At 50.6% G+C, this 19,789-nt stretch overlaps 6 protein-coding genes across 7 annotated transcripts; 5 read left to right on the top strand and 1 right to left on the bottom strand.

The window, feature by feature from the left end:
* Nucleotides 1-190: 190 nt before the first annotated feature.
* On the top strand, nt 191-2,305 carry LOC122624218 (calphotin). Its single transcript, XM_043803692.1, has 2 exons — nt 191-241; nt 383-2,305. Exons 1-2 carry the CDS (start codon nt 191-193, stop codon nt 2,303-2,305), a joined length of 1,974 nt encoding a protein of 657 aa, XP_043659627.1.
* A 689-nt stretch (nt 2,306-2,994) lies between these two features.
* LOC122624214 (cuticle protein) lies at nt 2,995-4,817 on the top strand. Its single transcript, XM_043803686.1, has 2 exons — nt 2,995-3,003; nt 3,756-4,817. The coding sequence occupies exons 1-2, from the start codon at nt 2,995-2,997 to the stop codon at nt 4,815-4,817; spliced, it is 1,071 nt and encodes a 356-aa protein (XP_043659621.1).
* A 1,621-nt stretch (nt 4,818-6,438) lies between these two features.
* LOC122624938 lies at nt 6,439-6,801 on the top strand. The gene has a single exon (XM_043804718.1). The coding sequence runs from the start codon at nt 6,439-6,441 to the stop codon at nt 6,799-6,801; it is 363 nt and encodes a 120-aa protein (XP_043660653.1).
* A 377-nt stretch (nt 6,802-7,178) lies between these two features.
* LOC122624210 (pro-resilin) lies at nt 7,179-9,928 on the top strand. The gene is made up of 2 exons (XM_043803681.1): nt 7,179-7,202; nt 8,921-9,928. Exons 1-2 carry the CDS (start codon nt 7,179-7,181, stop codon nt 9,926-9,928), a joined length of 1,032 nt encoding a protein of 343 aa, XP_043659616.1.
* An 807-nt stretch (nt 9,929-10,735) lies between these two features.
* On the bottom strand, nt 10,736-11,326 carry LOC122623475 (prisilkin-39). Its single transcript, XM_043802665.1, has 2 exons — nt 11,219-11,326; nt 10,736-11,095 (listed from the first exon to the last, which is right to left on the bottom strand). The coding sequence occupies exons 1-2, from the start codon at nt 11,324-11,326 to the stop codon at nt 10,736-10,738; spliced, it is 468 nt and encodes a 155-aa protein (XP_043658600.1).
* A 1,286-nt stretch (nt 11,327-12,612) lies between these two features.
* LOC122623474 (putative vitellogenin receptor) lies at nt 12,613-19,259 on the top strand. 2 transcript variants are annotated; one of them, XM_043802664.1, is made up of 6 exons: nt 12,613-13,151; nt 13,360-13,773; nt 13,844-16,393; nt 16,455-18,561; nt 18,626-18,880; nt 18,950-19,259. In XM_043802664.1, the coding sequence occupies exons 1-6, from the start codon at nt 12,764-12,766 to the stop codon at nt 19,122-19,124; spliced, it is 5,889 nt and encodes a 1,962-aa protein (XP_043658599.1). In that variant the 5' UTR covers nt 12,613-12,763; the 3' UTR covers nt 19,125-19,259. The 2 variants fall into 2 exon arrangements, with proteins under 2 accessions (XP_043658599.1, XP_043658598.1); XM_043802663.1 differs by having other exon boundaries at nt 12,614-13,151; nt 16,455-18,880.
* The last annotated feature ends 530 nt before the right edge of the window (nt 19,260-19,789 follow it).

Raw genomic sequence — 19,789 nt, 5'->3', positions numbered from 1 at the left:
TGCTTATGCTTTTGGCCATTTAATAATCCGCACCGAAATAAGATGTGTTTTGCATGATTTCATTGTTGGCCATCTGCATTAGCATTCCCCCGCTCCATGGAATTTTTAACATCTGCCAGATGGTAGATGGGAGATGGTAGATGGCATAGTGGCATATCGCACCAATTAAGGGGAGAGCTGCCAACTATAAATGCAGACGGGTCTGCAAGATGGTCATCAGTTAATCGGTTACGTTCGCTCGGTGCACCTCTAGCTTCCTCAGACTCAGTGACCAGTGACCCCCAGTGAAGATGGTAAGTGGCCATCTCATCTTTTTTTTTACGTGCTTTACCAAGTGATATGTGGTGTCTCTACTCTCTCTCTCTCTCTATCTCCTGTCCAGAAACCCTTTGCCTTTATCGTTGTGGCTGCTCTCAGCTTGGCTGTGGTCAGTGGACGCCCGGGCGCCCAGTATCTGCCACCGCTGCCGGTCAAGGAGGTGTCCGCTGCGCCGAGCTTCCAGCAGCTGGTGCAGACCCAGCTGCAGCAGCACATCCAGGCGCAGATCCATCCCCAAGTGGAGTCCATTCAGGCCTCGGTTCCGCTGGCCAGCTTCACCATCCAGTCCAGTGGACAGCAGCACTACCAGAGTGCACCAGCACCAGCTCCAGCTCCAGCTCCAGTTTCCATTCCAGCTCCTGCTCCAGTGGTAATCTCCGCTCCAGCTCCAGCTCCCGTAGAGATTGAACAGCCGGCGCCGCAGGTGATCTATGAAGCACCCAAGCCGGTGATCGCCACCCAGACGGCGGTGAAGAACGCCTATCTGCCGCCCACTCCTGTCCAGCAATTTGTGCCCGCTCCGGAGCCAGTGGTTGCCACCATTGCACCACAGCAGGAGACCATCACGACCACTTACACAGCCCCAGCACCCGCTCCAGTTGCCATTCCAGTTCCGGCAGTGCAGGAGCAGCACCAGGTGATCCAGCAGACATACTCCGCTCCAGCTCCTGCTCCTGCTCCAGTGGTTCAGCAGACCTACTCCGCTCCAGCTCCTGCTCCTGTGGTTCAGCAGACATACTCCGCACCCGCACCAGTTGTTCAGGAGCAGACTTACACCGCTCCCGCACCAGTTGTTCAGGAGCAGACTTACTCCGCTCCAGCTCCTGTCCAGACGGTGGTGCAGCAGACGTATTCAGCCCCCGCTCCAGTGGCCCAGGAACAATTCTACAGCGCTCCGGCTCCTGTGGCTCAGCAGACTTACTCCGCTCCTGCTCCGGCTCCTGCTCCTGCTCCAGTTCAGGAACAATTCTATAATGCTCCTGCCCCAGCCGTTCAGCAGACTTACGCTGCTCCAGCTCCGGCTCCTGTGGTTCAACAGACCTACTCCGCCCCTGCTCCAGTAGCTCAGCAGACTTACTCCGCTCCAGCTCCAGCTGTCCAGGAGCAAACTCAGGTGGTTCAGACCTACAGTGCTCCGGCTCCCGCTCCAGTGGCTCAGCAGACTTATTCCTACCCAGCTCCAGTGGTGCAGCAGGCACCTGTGGTTCAGCAGAGCTACTCCGCTCCAGCTCCCGCTCCAGTGGTTCAGCAGACTTACTCCGCTCCAGCTTCTGTGGTCCAAGAAACTATTCAGCAAGCCCCAGTGATCCAACAGGTCCAGCAGAGCTACTCTGCTCCAGCTCCCGCTCCAGTGGTTCAGCAGAGCTACTCTGCTCCAGCTCCAGTGGTTCAGCAGACATACTCCGCTCCAGCTCCCGTGGTTCAGCAGACATACTCCGCTCCAGCTCCCGTGGTGCAAGAGACGATTCAGCAAGCCCCAGTGATCCAGCAGAGCTACTACGCTCCTGCTCCCGTTTCCATTCCCGAGCCCGTGCAGCAGATCGTGCAGCAGCCACAGTACAGTGGTTACTCCTACCAGACTCCTCAGCAGGTTTCAGCACCTGCTCCGGTTCAGGTGTCCCTTCCTGCTCCAGCACCCGTGGTGATCTCCGCTCCGGCTCCAATTGCTATCCCTGCCCCAGCTCCAGCTCCAGCTCCAGCTCCAGTTCCAGTTCCTGCCCCAGTGCAGCTGCAGCAGTCCTTTGTGCCAGCACCACCTGCCCCCATCCAAGTGCAGCAGCCAGCCCAACCCATTGTACAGTACTCACCGCCAGCGGTGCAACAGCAGCAGGTGACCTACACCCAGTCCGCTCCAGCTCCAGCTCCTGCTCCTGCTCCAGTTCAAGTGTCCGCTCCAGCTGCCATTCCCCAGCAGACAGTTGCAGTGTCCGCTCCCGTGGAGATCGGCACCACCTACGCCGCCAACGGTGGCTACCTGTACAAGTAGGATGCCCGTGAAAGGACCCCAGCGGAGGTCCGAACTCGCATCGAGTTGGGGATTCAACGATAATCGCTGACTCAGCTGAACAACTTAGTGTTACGTAGCCAATTTTTTAGTACCCTATCATTTTTTTTAATCAATAAATTGTTTTTGTTAAAAAAAGTCAAGTTTTTATTTAAATAATTCAGCTGAAAGGGGAAAACTAAAACTACCACGGACAAAGATTCATTACCAATCAAGTGGTTCACTTTTATGAGATTTATTTCGAAACTACTGTTCAGTTTCGTTGCACGGAAAGACTTAATCGATAGGATTGGATTCCTTTGCCATTTGTGAAAAATATATTCCAGATGTTTTCTATAAATCGTTAAATACCAGTACTTATCGCCAAACTTCATCTTCAATGTGTGACTTGAGTTATGAGCATTTCGCCAAACGTTAAGCCAGCAATTTTGAAGTCAAGCCAAAGCGGTTTTGAATTATAATAAATTAACAAGTAGATACATTATCATCTAATAGCCAAATCGAATGCTAAAGCTGCTGATATTTATTGATGTTGCCATTGGCAATTAATAAATTGTAATTACTGGGCTCATAGGAACCTAAAAATAGTATCAAAATTACTTTAAAAATAGTAAATATAAAAAGTATATGACTTACAAGGTTACAAGAGGTATCAAAGAAATGCACAAGCGATGTCAAGGGTACATCTTTGAACTCCATTCCAGTTGTAGGCCATTGTTTTCCGGGTAATCCCCCGCCAATGATTAATGGAGCAACTGTTCAGAACTCGGTTAAAATTGAAATTAAAAAAAACTACTCCCCTTTGAGGGCTTTTTGCCTTGGCAAAACTCGGATTGGATTACGCCTTGATGGATGATGGGTAAGTGAGACGGAACCGAGTTATGAATGGAGTTCAATAACGAGTTTCGTACAGCCCGTGTTTGCCATTTCTCATGTATCAACAACATCATCACATCCGATCAGCGAACAGAATTGGATTCAGATACAGATACAGATTCAGATTCAGATACAGATGGAGATGGAGAATGGGAATGGGAATCAGATGGAGAATCAGCAGGGGAGTGAAACGGAGAAAAGTCGGAATATTATGGGCGACTAATGAGCGTCGCGGACGAAAAGCTTCATTATTGTGGTTCTTTTATTTTCTAATGTCGGGTTTTTGGCGTTTAGACGATATAGTTTGTATGGCCATCGGTGTGCGTTTTGTTCTGGTTTTTTTGTAGCGCCTTTTGACATTCGTGTATCAAGTTGGGCCAGACATTTTCGCCGACTATAAATAGGCAGATTGGCTGTGGAGAAGGTACTAGTGTTCCCACAACTTCGGTCCCAGCAACATGGTAAGCTCCAGCCACCAGAGTGATCCTGCGCTCCCCGGAATACAGGCAACTCTTCTCGCCCACATGAGGTACTAAACATTGAATCGTTACTTTAGAAATTCTTCGCTGTCCTCTCGCTCGCCCTCCTGGCCGTGGCCTCCGCCGATGTCAGCCACCTGACCAACAGCTACCTGCCTCCCCACTCGGCCGCCGCCTCCAGCAGCTACGAGTCCTACCAGGCTGCTCCCGTCGAGGCCGCCGCTGCCGAGACCTACGTGGCCCCCGTCGCCGCTGCCAGCACCTACGAGAGCGAGTCCTACTCCGCCCCAGCTGCCTCCTTCACCAGCGAATCCTATGCCGCTCCAGCTGCCGTCGAGGCCGCCGTTGAGACCGCCGCCGAGGAGACCTACGAGCAGCCCGCTGCCAGCTACGTGGCCCCAGTGGTGACCAAGACCACCTACTCCGCCCCCGCTGTCTCCTCGTACTCCTCCTACTCCGCGCCCGCTGTGGTGGCCAAGACCTACGCCGCCCCCGTGGTGACCAAGGCCTACACCGCTCCCGCTGTCGTGAAGACCTACTCCGCCCCAGCTGTGTCCACCTACTCCGCCCCAGCTGTGTCCACCTACTCTGCTCCTGCCGTGTCCGGATACTCCCAGACCTACACCGCTCCCGCTGTTGTGAAGACCTACTCCGCCCCGGCTGTGTCCACCTACACCGCCCCCGTGGTGACCAAGACCTACACCGCTCCCGTTGTGGCCAAGACCTACGCCGCCCCCGCTGTGGTCAAGACCTACTCCGCCCCGGCTGTGTCCACCTACACCGCTCCAGTTGTGTCCACCTACACCGCTCCCGTTGTGGCCAAGACCTACTCTGCTCCTGCTGTGTCCACCTACACCGCTCCTGTGGTGACCAAGACCTACACCGCCCCAGCCGTGGTCAAGACCTACGCCGCCCCTGCTGTGTCCACCTACACCGCTCCCGTTGTGGCCAAGACCTACGCCGCCCCTGCTGTGGTCAAGACCTACTCCGCCCCCGCTGTGTCCACCTACACCGCCCCAGTGGTGGCCAAGACCTACGCCGCTCCGGCCGTGTCCAGCTACTCTGCTCCCGCTGTGGTCAGCAGCTACTCCGGCTCCTCCGGCACCGTGTACGGCAACAACGGCGGATACGTCTACTAAAGACTGCGTCCCCAAACGAAGCTAATCATACGACCCGAACCTTTTTTTTTCTTACAATAAATCGAATATTCTTAAAACAGATGAATCTTTCATTTATGATCTAAAAATATACCATTTAATGATTTAAAAAATATACCATTTAATGGTTTTTTTTTAGACGACACGATTAGCTAATATTCTTAACAATCAAAGTTCTGGGAATTTGGCGGTTGATTATTAAGTTCTTTAGGGGATTTTTTCTTTAGAGCTATCAGGAATATGACTAATTTATTTAATTGGTCGCAATAGCTCGTTTAATATTCTTAACCCATGTCATTTTCACATAACAAAAGTATATATTTTATATAGTATTTTTAAGAGACTTCCTGAATGCTACATATTGCTGACCTAATCCTGGTTCTTTGCAATGAAAGCTAACATGTTTCTGGTTTGTCCAGTTCTAAGTTGCTATTAAGTCATAAGGAGATTCCCCAAGAGGCTTTCATATATCCGGGAACAAGCAAAATTACACCTATTGTTCTCAAAAGACAACACAATATTTGAGATATTCCTTAGATTTGGAAACAAAGCCTGCAGATAACCAAACAATTTAAATGTAAATAGCCTCTTAAGAAAACATAAAAAGCTAGGCAATCGCAGATGCGATTGAAAACCTGGTTTCAAAGAATAGGTAGTGCGATTTCTGGGTATTATTTCGGTAATTAAGTTTATAGCACAGCTCCCAAAAATTGCAAATCCATTTTTTTTAACATAACAATAAGTAAAGTGGGCCCACTTTCATTTCACCTTGTCTCCTTTAAATCCCATAAAATTGTCATAAAATCGCAACATCACAGCCAATTAAGCAGTCAACGGTCTCAAGACCTTTATTGCAATCCAATTTATGACTTCATATGTATATGGGTATATCGGTGTATACCCATGAAAATGTGCTAGCAAAATGTTATACAAATCTGAGAGCATTGCGATTGAGGAAGGAACGGAGTCGTGAATGTCATAAATACGTACGAGTATATCGTGCAAAATGATAAATAAACGCGTCTAGCAAACATTTATTTGCCATTAAAAGTCGAGCTTATTAATTATACGGATCGAGGTGGAGAAAAATAAAAAAAAAACAAAGAAAAAAAGACCAAAATCAAATGAAAACACCAAGATCGTGCAACTGGCAATGTGAATTTATGGCTGTCGTCAGGCGAGTCCCACTCTATACCAACTATACCATCTATACCCTATACGGATATACAATATACACCCAAATGGCGAATTGGATGTCCGAATTTGCATTTCTGCTGGCTCTTTCCACTGCCTCATCGGGGTTTCTCTTGTGAATGGACCAAAGTGTCGTGTGTGCATTATATACACCCGGTATACATATGTATATATATACCCAATATATATAAATCGAAATCGGGTTAATGTCCAAAAACTTGTTATGCGCAAAGCGAGAGCCAGTGAGGCAAAGCCATCGAAAGGCGCTGAGATCCCCAAGAATCGGGCCATTAACTTGGCGAAAGAGGAGGGCTCCTCCTGCAGGCTCAGGATATAAAAGAATGCTGCCGATCGCTTCGGGAACGCATTAAGCCATCGTCCGCAGGAGGAATCGCATTTCGGATACGTCATGTGGACCAAGTCAAGTGTGGTCATCTTGGCAATGGCGCTGCTAGCTTCAGCTGGCGCCCAACCCGTTAGCCAAATGGAAATGGAACCGCTGCCCAGCACCGTAACTACCAGTAGGCCCAAGCTGGTCATCGAGGAGCTGGAACCGATGCGGATTCACTTCGTCACCGAGCATCGACCCACGTCGCTGGGCCAGAACTACTACCTGAAGCCGGGCCAGCTGGTGGGCAGTGTCACCCTGGACTCGGGCCACCTGCAGGTGCGCCACGACCAGGACGACGGCAAGCCGGTGGCCAGCAAGCACAACATCCTGTTCGTGGCCTACGCCAAGGATCTGGCCCAAAAGTCCCGACTGCGCGAGTAATAAGTATGCACAATGCATGGTTTTTGGGGGATTTTTAACAATAAAATAAGTAGTATGTGGTATTATCTACCTAAGATACAGCGCATTATTAATAAAATTAATAATAATAATTATTAAGGTATAACACAATCTGTACGACATCTTGAAATTAAACCCACAAGATATGTTCGTAAAGTGCACAATAAATCTAAATGTTTGTAATTTGCACATTTAAATGGAAGTTCTAAGATGCCTGCCATTTAGGTATGTTTCAATATGGGTTGACCTTCACAATTTATACATTTTCACTGAACAAAAATATAATAAAATAGCACATTTCCTTAAATACTAAACAAGTGAATAATTCACCGCACAGGAAGAATATTTTCTGCGTAGAGATGACTCCATTCAACCGATCCTCAGTCAGAAGTGAACTGGCCAAACAACCCGCATTAACTAACTATTCACCTTACTCAAGTACGCGGCCCAAAGCCAAGCCGTGTTTTTTACTATCTTGATATACTCTAATTTGATCGGGTATAGTGGTTTCAGGAAATTCAAAACATGTATAAAATAAAATGGTATATTAGTTAATGTTCGTAACTGGCAACTTTGAATGTATCTTCCTAGAATAAATAGTTTGGGTATTGGCTCATATTTTTATACTCCTATGGGGTTTCTCATAATCGCATTATTTCAGCATAGTTGACAACAAGAAGCAGGTAGTAAATCGGTAGTAGTAAGTCATAACTGCTATGGCGATAAATTGTTCAACAAGAAGTTCCCCCAAAATGACTATGACAATTTGATGCAAATTGCAATCTATATATGTATTATATATAGACCTACAAGGGTATTTTCAACAACCACCATGATTATATCACCCTGTTTTTTGTTTTTTCGTGTTCTGTATTCAGCGATTTTTTGTTTGTTGTTAATTCCTCTTCAGTTAGCAGTTTGTTTTAATTATATAAACGCACGCAAAAGACATAAACACTTGGGTACCAGCGAAAAGCTGTCCGTACACTAAGCCCGATATCTGTGGATTATAATTAATGTGGCTCTAAAAGGCAGGCTTACATTGCAGGGGGGCGGGGTTGGGGGGTGTGCTCTCCATCCCACATCATCGATATAAGAATTCAATTCAATTCATTACGATGCGATGCGATCCCCAGTCGCTGAACTGTGAGACAAACCAGCGGCTTGGGTGTTTGGTTTTAGCCGGGATTGAACTTCTCACCCGCGGCACCGCGAATCATTAATTACTTTCGGCGACTTCCGAAATGGACAGGGCTAAAAATAAACGGCCAAATAAATAGAGTCTACGACATCCTCCAATCGCCATTGGCCATTCTTCACTGGCACCATGCAGCAAGTTTTTGAATCAATCAACTTGATAAAAAGCCTCTAATAAAGTTAATAAAGTGTTAAGTGTTCCACCAACGAATATTAATGCATTAATATTTATGCTTGTAGGTACTTATAATTTTATGTTTTACCATATCATTTAATAGGCTTAACATAGATACAAGTATTAGATACAAGTAATAAATACAAGTATCAGATACAAGTAATAGATACATGTGTTTGTACTTGTTTTAGATACAGGTAACAGTTTGTTGCCCGAGGTTGCCTTCCACTTTGAACACATGCCTATGCATATTTAGTAATTTTCCTATATTATTTAGGTATATTTAAGTTAGAAGTTAAGTGATACCCCTACCATGTAGTCCAGTGTTCGTTGGACCAACGGCAGCCAGCGAATCTATGATCATCAACACGACTAACTCTTGCCGCCCATTCCATTGCGTTCTAATGGCATTGCTTTATTTTTTGCGCTTCACTTCTTTTTCCTCCATTATTTTTTGAGTATTTTTGCGTTTTTTTTTTTGTTCCTATTCCGGGGATTGAAAGATTTGTACTCACCTGCACACCTATGTGCTGTCTTCGGGGTCTAAAGTCTCCTATAAAAGTGTCGGTTCGCCTCTGCGGTGCCATCAGTCTCACTTCCCACAACGCTGAAACAGCAGCTAGAAAACGCCAGCTAGAAGTCCATTAAGATGGTAAGTGCCATAGATATCATAGACATAGATATCTTTCCGAATGCCTCGGGGATTCACACTTTGATTCACACTTGCAGCACACCTTCGCCGTTCTGATTCTGGCTCTGGCCTCCGTGGGCCTGGCGACACCATTGAGCAACTCCTATCTGCCCCCGAAGGTGGGTGCCCAGAGTGGATACAGTGCAGCGGCGTCCAGCTCCTCGGGATCGTATGCAGCTCCTGCGGCGACCTATGCCCGCAGGCCGTCCCACTCCGTGGCGGCTCCTTCCAGGCAGTACCTAGCTCCGGCTGCATCGCACGGTAGCTACAGCTCGGGAGGCTCCTCCTACGCCGCTCCATCGGTGTCCCACGCCTCCTACTCCGCACCCGTTGCAGCTGCATCCCATGCCTCCTACTCCGCTCCAGCTGCATCCCACAGCTCGTACGCCGCCCCATCCGCCTCGCATGGATCGTACTCCGCTGCCTCGCGCACCAGCTACTCCGCTCCCGTGGCCGCTCCATCCAGGAAGTACCTAGCTCCAGCTGCAGTGTCCCACAGCAGCTACTCCGCTCCCGCCGTTTCCCACAGCAGCTACTCCGCTCCCGCCGTTTCCCACAAGAGCTACTCCGCTCCAGCCGTGTCGCATGGATCCTACTCCTCTTCGGGCGGCTCCAGTGGCTCCTACTCCGCTCCAGTTGCATCCTACAGCTCATCCTATGCCGCCCCAGCTGCCTCCCACACCAGCTATTCGGCACCAGTGGCTGCTCCTTCCAGGCAATATCTCGCTCCGGCTGCCACGTCTTACTCCGCCCCAGCGGTGTCCCACGGATCGGCGTACTCCACGTCATCGCTGTCCCATGGATCGTATGCCGCTCCATCAGTTTCCAGACAGACCTATGCCGCCCCAGCTGTCTCCCATGTCAGCTACTCGGGATCTAGCTCTGGATCTGGCCATGGATATGGAGCTGGCTCCAGCCACGGATTGCTGCAAGGATCGGGTCTGCGTTCTGGCCACGCATCTGGCTTTGGATCGAGCTACGGATCTGGACACAAATCGGGTTCCTACGCTTCCAATGGAGGCTACGAGTACCGCCTGAAGCATTGAGAGGATCACTTTGAAAAATAACGATTTTGCTACATTTTGTAGGACTTTTTTTTATTCAAGCAAAATAAAGTTAAGAAGGCATGAAAGGAATTTTGGAGTATTTGCATCAATTAAATGGACTGGGACTTAAATAATCAATACTTTTATACTTAAATACTTTCAAGTCATATTAGAATGCCAATTCCAAAGTCAAATGCCACGACTATCAGCTACCCCTTACTTGGATAATGCTCTCTGTTGCATACTTTTCAAGGAGTCTAGCATATCAAGTATCAGATTTTCAAAACTAAAGTCAAGCAAAAATTATCTACTTCACAAATTTGTATATAGGTTTGGTAATTCTTAAGAATATTTCTTCACCCTGTGATGTTGAGATACAATATTATGATGTACGGATTCATCACTTAATAAAAAAAAGAAAAAACAAAAAAAAGCAAGAATGATAAGTTCAAAATCCTCAACAATCGGTTACTGGTTATTTTTGACAAACTTCATTGGACTTCTAATAAAGTTAGGTAATTTAGGCATTGGCAGCACTTTCGAAAAAGTTTCTTCAGGATCTGCATAAATTATAGAACTACTAGGATTGCCCCAACCATGTTCGACTTTGAAGACCTCCAATGAGGGATTTAGGAGCAAGCAAACCCCTCTCCAATTAAATACGCCATGACATTTGTTATTAAGCATTCGAAAATATTTAGTAGCCATTAAAAAAATTGCTTAGCCAAGAAAAAAAAAGATTAGCGGAATATAGTTGTCTGCTGGCTCCATTGTTGTGCTGGTCATCGCAAAAAGTTGGCTTAGCGCCTAGTAGACGTAGCCGCCATTGCTGCCGTACTTGGTGTCCAGGCCATTGTAGCCGGAGTAGCCCGAGTAGCCGGAGTAGCCGGTGTAGCCCGCATCCGCCGGCAAGTAGGTGCGCGAGGGCGTGGCGTAGGTGGTGTACTGCGGCACCGCATAGTTCTTGTAGCTGGACGAGATGAGCGGCGAGGCGTAGCTGCCGCCGCCCGAGTAGTAGCCGGATCCGCTCGAGTACGACGGATACGAGGAATATCCGGAGGAGTAGCCGCCGCTCAAGGGAGGCAGATAGCTGCGCGACAAGTGCGCCACATCGCCGGCACAGCAGGCCAAGGAGGCGGCGAAGATGGCGAGAATGGTTACGGAGTGCTGCGGAGTTGGAAGCGCGGGATTAAAAATCACTGGGTAGGCGGAATCACTCAGAAAGCTGGCTTAAAGTATGGCCTAAAGAACATCTTTTGCTTTTCGCTTTTTTCTGCCTGGAGCACTTACCATTCTGAAAACTTTTGGGTGAGCTCGGTGTGGTCCTTGGAAGGATTGGGGTTCTTGTAGCTGTGTATGCACCGGGTGGACGCTGGCGATCAACTGTTGCTGCTCCATCGAGCGAGTGTAGTTTTTATACGCTGCCAAGCGCGAATCGCGATGTGCACCGCAGATACTTTACAACTGCTGATGAGTTTAACGCCTTGGCGCGGCGGACATGTCGGCGGACAGGGCCCATTACTCAACGGGCAAGGCAGCCGGCAGCAGGCAGCAGGCAGCAGGCAGCAGGCAACCGGACGACAGAGTAGACAGCCATAGATCCCATAGAAGTCCCAGCTGCTCCGAGAAGTTCGTCATGTTCGCTTGTCAGCGCGGCTCGTTCGATGTCCCACGACTCATCCGGCATAGAAGCCCCAAATTGTCTGGCCGTGGAAAAACCACGTTCGCCTTATACAGTCCATACACACGGAGAAAATCTGGGGATAAAAAAGGCATTTTTGTTATTAAAGTAGATACATTTACGAATGCAATGGAACAAGTAAAAAAATGATAAGATAATAAGATAAGATAATATAAGATAATATAAAATATGTTTGGAAATATGTTTTAAAAATAGAATTCGACTGCATTATAGGGTTATTGTAAGAATTCAAGCCTACTTTCAAAACTTTTAGTGTAAAAAAATGAAGTGCTTCCATATGCACCAGTTCATTTCTGCCAGTGTATTCCCAGATTTGGGTTTGGCTTCGCGTTAGTTTTGTTTTTACGAGTGCGGCACGCCCCCTACCGCGTGTGAAGTCGAACTCGCATTCGCACTCGCTCTTTGCCTTAATTATACAAATTTGTGAGTGCTCTTCTGGTTTCTAAGCAATTCAGCAATTCGGGTTTTGTCCCCGTTTTTTTATGACATTTCGCGGTTGGGCCAAAGCCAAATCCAAAGCCAAAGCGCTGCGGTCTTGTTTATATGTCGTTGCTCATAAATCTCGCGGCATAACCGTTATTAATTGTTGCAATGGGTCATCCAAATGGGTAAATGTTTTTGTTGTTATTTTTGTTTCTGTATCTGTTTCGGTTCCCGTCGTTTCCCACTGCAATAATTTGATTTTTGAAATTTCCAGACAGCGCTGACATCACGAACAGGCAATTAATCACGCTGTATTGGTGCAATCCTTATGCGATATTTGATGGTCAAGTTTTTAAATTGCGACGAACGGCGTTGCCACCCAGGTGCGGTATTTGGCATGCACTGCAACCAATTTATGTGAGCTTTTAAATTAGCCGCCATAAAATAGTTAGCTTTAAATACCAGTTAAAAACTTGGGCATATCGGTTACCTCCTTGCAGTGCAGCTGGTCACACTGAAATAACGGTCCTTTTCCAAGGCTCTGCGATCGACGTGATCCATTGGAACTGAACGGTTTCCCTCGTTCAATTCGCTTTCAGCTTTCCAAGCTGCAAGCCACACTTTCTGTTTCCCAGTCCCCCCGTTTTAATTACAATTTACCAGTCCTGCGTGTTAAACATTGTTCAAATTGTGTGTGTGTTTCGTGTTGCATGTGCCAGGCCGAGCACCAGTTGCCCCCCAGCGAGCAAAGGATCCGGGTAGAGAGCCCAAAGATGACCGCCAGCCGGCGAGGATTCAACCTAACCTCGCAGACACGCGCTCACCCCACCAGTGGTGGTGGTGGTGGCGGCGGCTCACCGTCCAGTGGATACGAAAATTGCCAGCGAACACATCTCATCATCCATGGACGCCACGTGGCCATCACGCTGCTCGTGCTCCTGGGCCTTTGCGGTGCTGCTGCTGCCGGCACGCCGGGATCTGCGGACACGCGGTGCGATGCGGGACAATTCCAGTGCAGAGACGGCGGCTGCATCTTACAGGCGAAGATGTGCGACGGACGCGGAGACTGCAAGGACGGCTCGGATGAATTGGACTGCGGTGAGCATGGGGTGGCACCATTTCCGTGGCTCAGACAGGATACAGGACACAAATGGAAAGGGCAGACCTGTTTCGCTGGTTACGCAATCCTAGCTAGAGATACCATATCCTCATATTCCTAGAAAGTTATTATATAGTAATATTATTAGCATGTGTTATTATTATAAGTATTATACCATATTATCTCCATTTCAAACCGGATATCCAGACTACCGACTGTGCCGAGCGCCACATTGGTTCCCGTGTGCCCAGCCACACGGAGCCTGCCTGGCAGCGGAACTAATGTGCAACGGCATCGACAACTGTCCCGGCGGCGAGGATGAGCACAACTGCCCGGTGCGGCCAGGATTCCGGTTCGGAGACACCGCTCATCGCATGCGCAACTGCAGCAAGTACGAGTTCACGTGCCAGCAGGATCGCACCTGCATTCCCATTGACTTCATGTGCGACGGCCGCGCAGACTGCACTGACAAGTCGGATGAGGTGGCCGGCTGCAAGCAGGCGGAGGCCACCTGCTCCATCGAGGGACATCTCTGCGCCAACGGACGCTGCTTGCGACGAAGACAGTGGGTCTGCGATGGCGTGGACGATTGCGGCGATGGAAGCGATGAAAAGGGATGCCGTGAGTCACAATCTTTGTTGGGTACGCCAAGCACGATCTTCTAAAGCCATGCGACCATCCTTTCTTTCAGTAAATCTATGTGAGCCACAAAAAGGGAAATTCCTGTGCCGGAACCGGGAAACCTGTCTGACCCTGAGCGAAGTGTGTGATGGGCACAGCGACTGTTCCGACGGAAGCGATGAGGCCGAGCTCTGTCACTCCAAGCCGGACTGCGAGACGAAGAAGTGTCCGCTGGGAGCCAAGTGCCACATGATGCCCACCGGCGGAGCCGAGTGCTTCTGCCCCAAGGGATTCCGGCAGGCCAAATTCGAGGACAAGTGCGAGGACATTGACGAGTGCAAGGAGCGAGATGATCTGTGCAGCCAGGGATGCGAGAACACATCGGGCGGTTATCAATGCGTCTGTGATGCGGGCTATTTGCTGGACAAGGATAATCGCACGTGTCGCGCCATCGTTCACGGCTCCATAGAACAGCAGCCCCTGCTGCTGTACACCACCCAGATGACGATTATGGGAATGCATCTGCGCGAGGACAACGTGCGTAATCATGTGTACCAGGTGGCCGGGAATCTGAGCAAGGTCATTGGCGTTGCCTACGATGGCAGCCACATCTATTGGACCAACATCCAGAACGAAGCGGAGAGCATTGTGAAGGCAAACGCAGACGGTTCGCATGCGGAGATCCTACTGACCTCCGGCCTGGATGCACCAGAGGACTTAGCTGTGGACTGGCTGACGCAGAACATCTACTTCTCGGACAACATAATGCGGCACATAGCCGTGTGCTCGCACGATGGCCTCAACTGTGCCGTTCTGGTCACCCAGGATGTCCATCAGCCGCGATCGCTGGCTGTTTGGCCCCAGAAGGGCTTGATGTTCTGGACAGATTGGGGTGAGAAGCCCATGATAGGGCGCGCATCCATGGACGGCAGTCGGTCGCGACCGATTGTCAGCGACAACATCGAATGGCCGAATGGTATTGCGTTGGACATGCACCAGCAAAGGATCTACTGGGTGGATGCCAAGCTGGGAAGCGTTCAAACGGTTCGGCCCGACGGCACTGGTCGACGCACGGTGCTGGACGGCATGCTGAAGCATCCCTATGGCCTGGCCATATTCGAGGATCAGCTGTACTGGTCAGATTGGGCCACGAAAAGCGTGCATGCCTGCCACAAGTTCTCCGGCAAGGATCATCGCATCCTGGCCAAGGATCGCACCATTTACGCCGTTCACATCTATCATCCGGCCAAGCAGCCCATCTCCCCGCATGGTTGCGAAAATGCCAAGTGCTCGCACCTGTGCCTGCTGGCCGAGCCCGAAATCGGTGGTCACAGCTGCGCCTGTCCGGATGGCATGCGACTGGCGCCGGATCAGCAGCGCTGCATGCTGATGGAGAAGCGCCAACGACTGTACGTTGGCCTGGGCCAGGTGCTCCTCGAGATCGAGCACACCGCCTTTGGGCGCCATCAGGTGAGCAAGTCATACACGCTGCCCTGCTTGATCAACGAAATGGTCTACAACCGCATCAATGGCACCCTGATCATAGCGGACAATGACCAGCGATTGATCCTGGAGTTTCAGCCAGAGGACCGCGAGACCAACGTCCTCGTCCGCGCCAATCTGGGCAATGTGAGTGCCCTGGCCTTCGATCATCTGAGCAGGAATCTGTACTGGGCGGATACGGAGCGGGGTGTGATTGAGGTGCTCTCTCTGCAGACGCGCCATCGTGCCCTGATCCGCTTCTTCCCGGGCCAGGAGGTGCCCATTGGACTCACTGTCATGCCCGCGGAGGGCTACCTGTACGTTGTGCTCAAGGCGAAGCGGCACAGTCACATCGACAAGATACCGCTGAGCGGCAAGGGCGAGCAGGTGCATGTATTCGAGGACGATCTGGGCGATGATGACATCAAGCTGGTCACCGATTATGAGACCCAAACCCTCTTCTGGTCGGACAGCGATCTGGGCAGGATTAGCTACTCGAATTACAGGGTGCCGCACAGCCAAATATTCCGCGGAAAGCTAAGGCGTCCCTATAGCCTGGCCATGGTCCATCAGGATCTGTTCTGGAATGAGTTGGGCACGCCAAGGATTTACTGGACGCACAAGAGCAATATGGGCCCCCGCAAGGTGATCGATATAATGGAGAAGGGCGATCCCGCCGCCATCCTGCCGTACGTGCCCGTGGCCATGCCCAATGGAATCCCGCTGGCCGCCAGCTCGCCCATCGGCCTGGAATCGCATCCCTGCCAGCTGCAGAATGGCGGTTGTTCGCACATCTGCGTGGGCGAGGGCCCCTACCACTCGATCTGCCTGTGCCCCGCCGGTTTCGTTTACCGTGATGCGGGCAACCGCACCTGCGTGGAAGCTCTGGACTGCGAGTTCCGTTGCCACAGTGGCGAGTGCCTCACAATGAATCACCGCTGCAACGGACGACGCGACTGCGTGGACAACTCGGATGAGATGAACTGCGACGCGGAGCATCGCCGAAAGCCGAAGGTTCAGTGCTCGCCCAGCCAGTTCGCCTGCCACAGCGGGGAGCAGTGCGTCGACAAGGAGCGACGATGCGACAACCGCAAGGACTGCAACGACCATTCGGATGAGCAGCACTGCGAGAAGTTCGGTAAGCGATGCGAGAAGCACTTGAGTGGTGTTTACGAATAATTTGAACACTCCCTCCACAGACAAGACGAAGAAGTGCCATGTGCATCAGCATAGCTGCGACAATGGAAAGTGCGTGGACTCGAGCCTGGTCTGCGATGGTACCAATGACTGCGGCGACAATTCCGACGAGATGCTGTGCGACGCGACATCGCGTTGCGAGCAGGGAATGTTCCAATGCGGCAGCGGATCCTGCATCGCGGGCACCTGGGAGTGCGACGGACGGATCGATTGCAGCGACGGATCCGACGAGCACGACAAGTGCGCCCATCGCAGCTGTCCGCCGGACATGCACCGCTGTCTGCTGGGTCAGTGTCTGGACCGGAGTCTGGTGTGCGATGGCCACAACGACTGCGGCGATAAGTCCGACGAACTGAACTGCGGTACGGACTCATCCACGGTGAACATATCGTGCGCGGAAGACCAGTTCCAATGCACGAGCAATCTTAAGATCTGTCTGCCGTCTGCGGTGCGCTGCAATGGCACCACCGAGTGTCCCCGCGGCGAGGATGAGGCCGACTGCGGCGATGTGTGCAGCATCTATGAGTTCAAGTGCCGCTCCGGGCGACAGTGCATCCGGCGGGAGTTCCGCTGCGACGGTCAGAAGGACTGCGGCGACGCCAGTGATGAGTTGAGCTGCGAACTGGAAAAGGGTAACCACAATCAAAGTCAAATTCAACCATGGAGCACCTCCAGTCGGGCCTGCCGGCCACATCTCTTCGATTGCCAAGACGGCGAGTGTGTGGACTTGTCGCGGGTGTGCAACAATTTTCCGGACTGCACCAACGGCCACGACGAGGGACCCAAGTGCGCCACCGCCTGCCGATCCGGTTCGGGTCGCCAGGTGTGCCAGCACAAGTGCCGGGCAACACCAGCCGGCGCGGTGTGCTCGTGCTTCGATGGCTATCGCCTGGACGCGGATCAGAAGAGCTGTTCGGACATTGACGAGTGCCAGGAGCAGCAGCCATGCGCCCAGCTGTGCGAGAATACCCTCGGCGGCTACCAGTGCCAGTGCCATGCGGACTTTATGCTGCGCCAGGATCGGGTTAGCTGCAAGAGCCTTCAGTCCGGCGCCACTCTGCTCTTCAGCAGCTTCAACGAAGTGCGCAACCTGAGCGAACAGCCCGTAATGCTCAATGTGGCCTGGTCGGCGAATGATTCACGGATCACCGGTTTCGATGTGGACATGCACCGTCAAATGGGCTACTTTTCCGCCGAGGACGAGGGCATCGTCTACCAGGTCGATCTGCAAACGAAGCTGATTATGCGGGCTCTCGGCCTGCCGACACCGACAAAACTCTCCGTGGATTGGGTCACTGGCAATGTATATGTGCTCAGTGGGGCGCAGGAGATCCAAGCGTGCAGTTTCGAGGGTCGCATGTGCGGCAGAATAGTGCACGTGAAGAGTCCCAAGCACGTGAAGCATCTGGCTGTGGATGGCTACCACGGCCGGATCTTCTACATAGTCATACGCACCGAGGGCTATGGCCAGACGAGCTCGGAGATCCACATGGCCCGGCTGGACGGCAGTCGCAGGGATATGCTGCTGCAGCGCGGCGAAAGCTTTATGACAGCCCTGACCACCGATCCGCATCAGCAGCTATTGTACTTTGTGGACCAGCACACACGCACCCTGGAGAGGATTAGCTATAGGTTCAAAATGGGACCCTTGCGCCGTCCGGAGATCATGCTGCAGAAGTCCAACGCTCTGATGCACCCATCCGGGCTGAGTGTGTACGAAAATAACGCGTTCATCGTGAACCTGGGCTCCGTGGAGGCGGTGCAGTGTGCCCTCTACGGATCCCGCATCTGTCACAAGATCAGCCTTAACGTGCTTAACGCCCAGGACATTGTGGTGGCGGGCAAGTCGCGGCAGCCACAGAAGCTGACGCATCCCTGCGGCCATGCCCACTGCCATGGACTGTGCCTGCAGGCGGACTACGGCTACGAGTGCATGTGCGCCAATCGGCTGGTTGCCGAAGGCGAACGGTGTCCCCACGGCTCCGGCAATGAGGTGGCCGTGTTGGGTGCGGTCAACAGCCTGGAATTGGAGCAGGAGCAGCACGGCCACTTTCACTGGCTGCTGGCACTATTCGTGCTGGCCGCCGGATCACTGATCGCCGGACTCGGGTACATGTACTATGCGTACCGGAAGCGCGGCCACACGGATCTCAACATTAACATGCATTTCCAGAATCCGCTGGCGACGCTCAGCGGCACCAAAGGGTTCATGGAGCACGAACGCGCCGAGGCAGGCGTCGGTTTCGCCCCGGAAACGGGCACGGTATCCAGCCGGGGCAGCAACGACACATTCACCACCACCAGCGCCTCGTCCTCGTTCGTGGCTCAGCAGTTTAGTGTGCCGAATGCGCTCCAGCGATTGCTCCGGCCACGGCAGGCGGCGTCCGGCGATCCGATGGCTCAGGAATTGCTTCTCGAGAGCCCCAGAGTAAGTAGCCAGGGGGATCAGGAGGCCGCGGAAGGTATGTGATGATTCCCATTACCCTCCGATCAACAGGAAAGCAGCCTACATTCGGTGGACGGAGGCGCAGGTGGATGCGGAGGCGGAGTTGGGCGGCAGGTGCCGGACATCCTGGTGGCTGACATGGACGACGATGCCGCCAAGTCAGGCGGACAGTTCGGGCGACATTACGCAGGCAATGATGCGGATGCACGATTTGTGCCGTAAATGAGAAAATGCTGTTCCCGCCGTTCATTGTTTATTATCTATGTATTTATTGTAGCTTTAAAATGATATTGTATTTAAATGTTAATCGGTAATTGGTGTTTATAAGGCTGGCTAAATAATAAAAACTAATTCAAACACATGTGTTGCCCTGCATTTATTCTTTAACGTTGTCATCTTGTGGGCCAAAACAGATATTATATTATGAAAATCTAAAAATTTCTTTAAAATAGTTTAAATATTTATCCGTTACTTTTTCATTAAAAAAACCGCTAGCATATGATAATTTATCAAAATATCAATATATCGATATTTTTCTATATCGTGATATTTTTTTGCCCAAATATCGATATTGCGATATTTATATTTAGCATTAGTATATGAAATGTATATAAACACAACGTATTATTATCTGTATTAGAAATAGAATATCCATGAATTTAAATAAGAAAAATGAAATTAATAAGAAAAAAGTACCAAATGACTTATACACATATAACGCACTATTTTAAGATGTACGAACAAATTTAATTATTTTATTAAAGTTCCGCACCTTAAATATACACCTTGAGAAGGGCGTTCTCTCTTAGATAAAGTATCAGACGACTTATACACATATAACACTCATATAATTTACTATGTTAACCACACTTGGCTCGTGCGCAGCAGCCC

This window comes from Drosophila teissieri, chromosome X, assembly GCF_016746235.2.
Source record: "Drosophila teissieri strain GT53w chromosome X, Prin_Dtei_1.1, whole genome shotgun sequence".
Lineage (NCBI taxonomy): Eukaryota > Metazoa > Arthropoda > Insecta > Diptera > Drosophilidae > Drosophila > Drosophila teissieri.
This window is presented reverse-complemented; position numbering and strand designations above follow the sequence as displayed.

Excerpts from the sequence above, each read along its gene's own strand:
- LOC122624938 (XM_043804718.1), top strand. The coding sequence starts at position 6,439 with ATGTGGACCAAGTCAAGTGTGGTCATCTTGGCAATGGCGCTGCTAGCT.
- LOC122623475 (XM_043802665.1), bottom strand. The coding sequence starts at position 11,326 with ATGGAGCAGCAACAGTTGATCGCCAGCGTCCACCCGGTGCATACACAG. Across the intron at positions 11,096-11,218 it reads ACCCAAAAGTTTTCAGAATG|CACTCCGTAACCATTCTCGC; the intron begins GTAAGTGCTCCA and ends CCAACTCCGCAG.
- LOC122624218 (XM_043803692.1), top strand. The coding sequence starts at position 191 with ATGCAGACGGGTCTGCAAGATGGTCATCAGTTAATCGGTTACGTTCGC. Across the intron at positions 242-382 it reads TAATCGGTTACGTTCGCTCG|AAACCCTTTGCCTTTATCGT; the intron begins GTGCACCTCTAG and ends TCTCCTGTCCAG.
- LOC122624210 (XM_043803681.1), top strand. The coding sequence starts at position 7,179 with ATGACTCCATTCAACCGATCCTCA. Across the intron at positions 7,203-8,920 it reads CTCCATTCAACCGATCCTCA|CACACCTTCGCCGTTCTGAT; the intron begins GTCAGAAGTGAA and ends TCACACTTGCAG.
- LOC122623474 (XM_043802663.1), top strand. The coding sequence starts at position 12,764 with ATGTGCCAGGCCGAGCACCAGTTGCCCCCCAGCGAGCAAAGGATCCGG. Across the intron at positions 16,394-16,454 it reads GCAGCACTGCGAGAAGTTCG|ACAAGACGAAGAAGTGCCAT; the intron begins GTAAGCGATGCG and ends CTCCCTCCACAG. Across the intron at positions 18,881-18,949 it reads TGCTTCTCGAGAGCCCCAGA|GAAAGCAGCCTACATTCGGT; the intron begins GTAAGTAGCCAG and ends TCCGATCAACAG.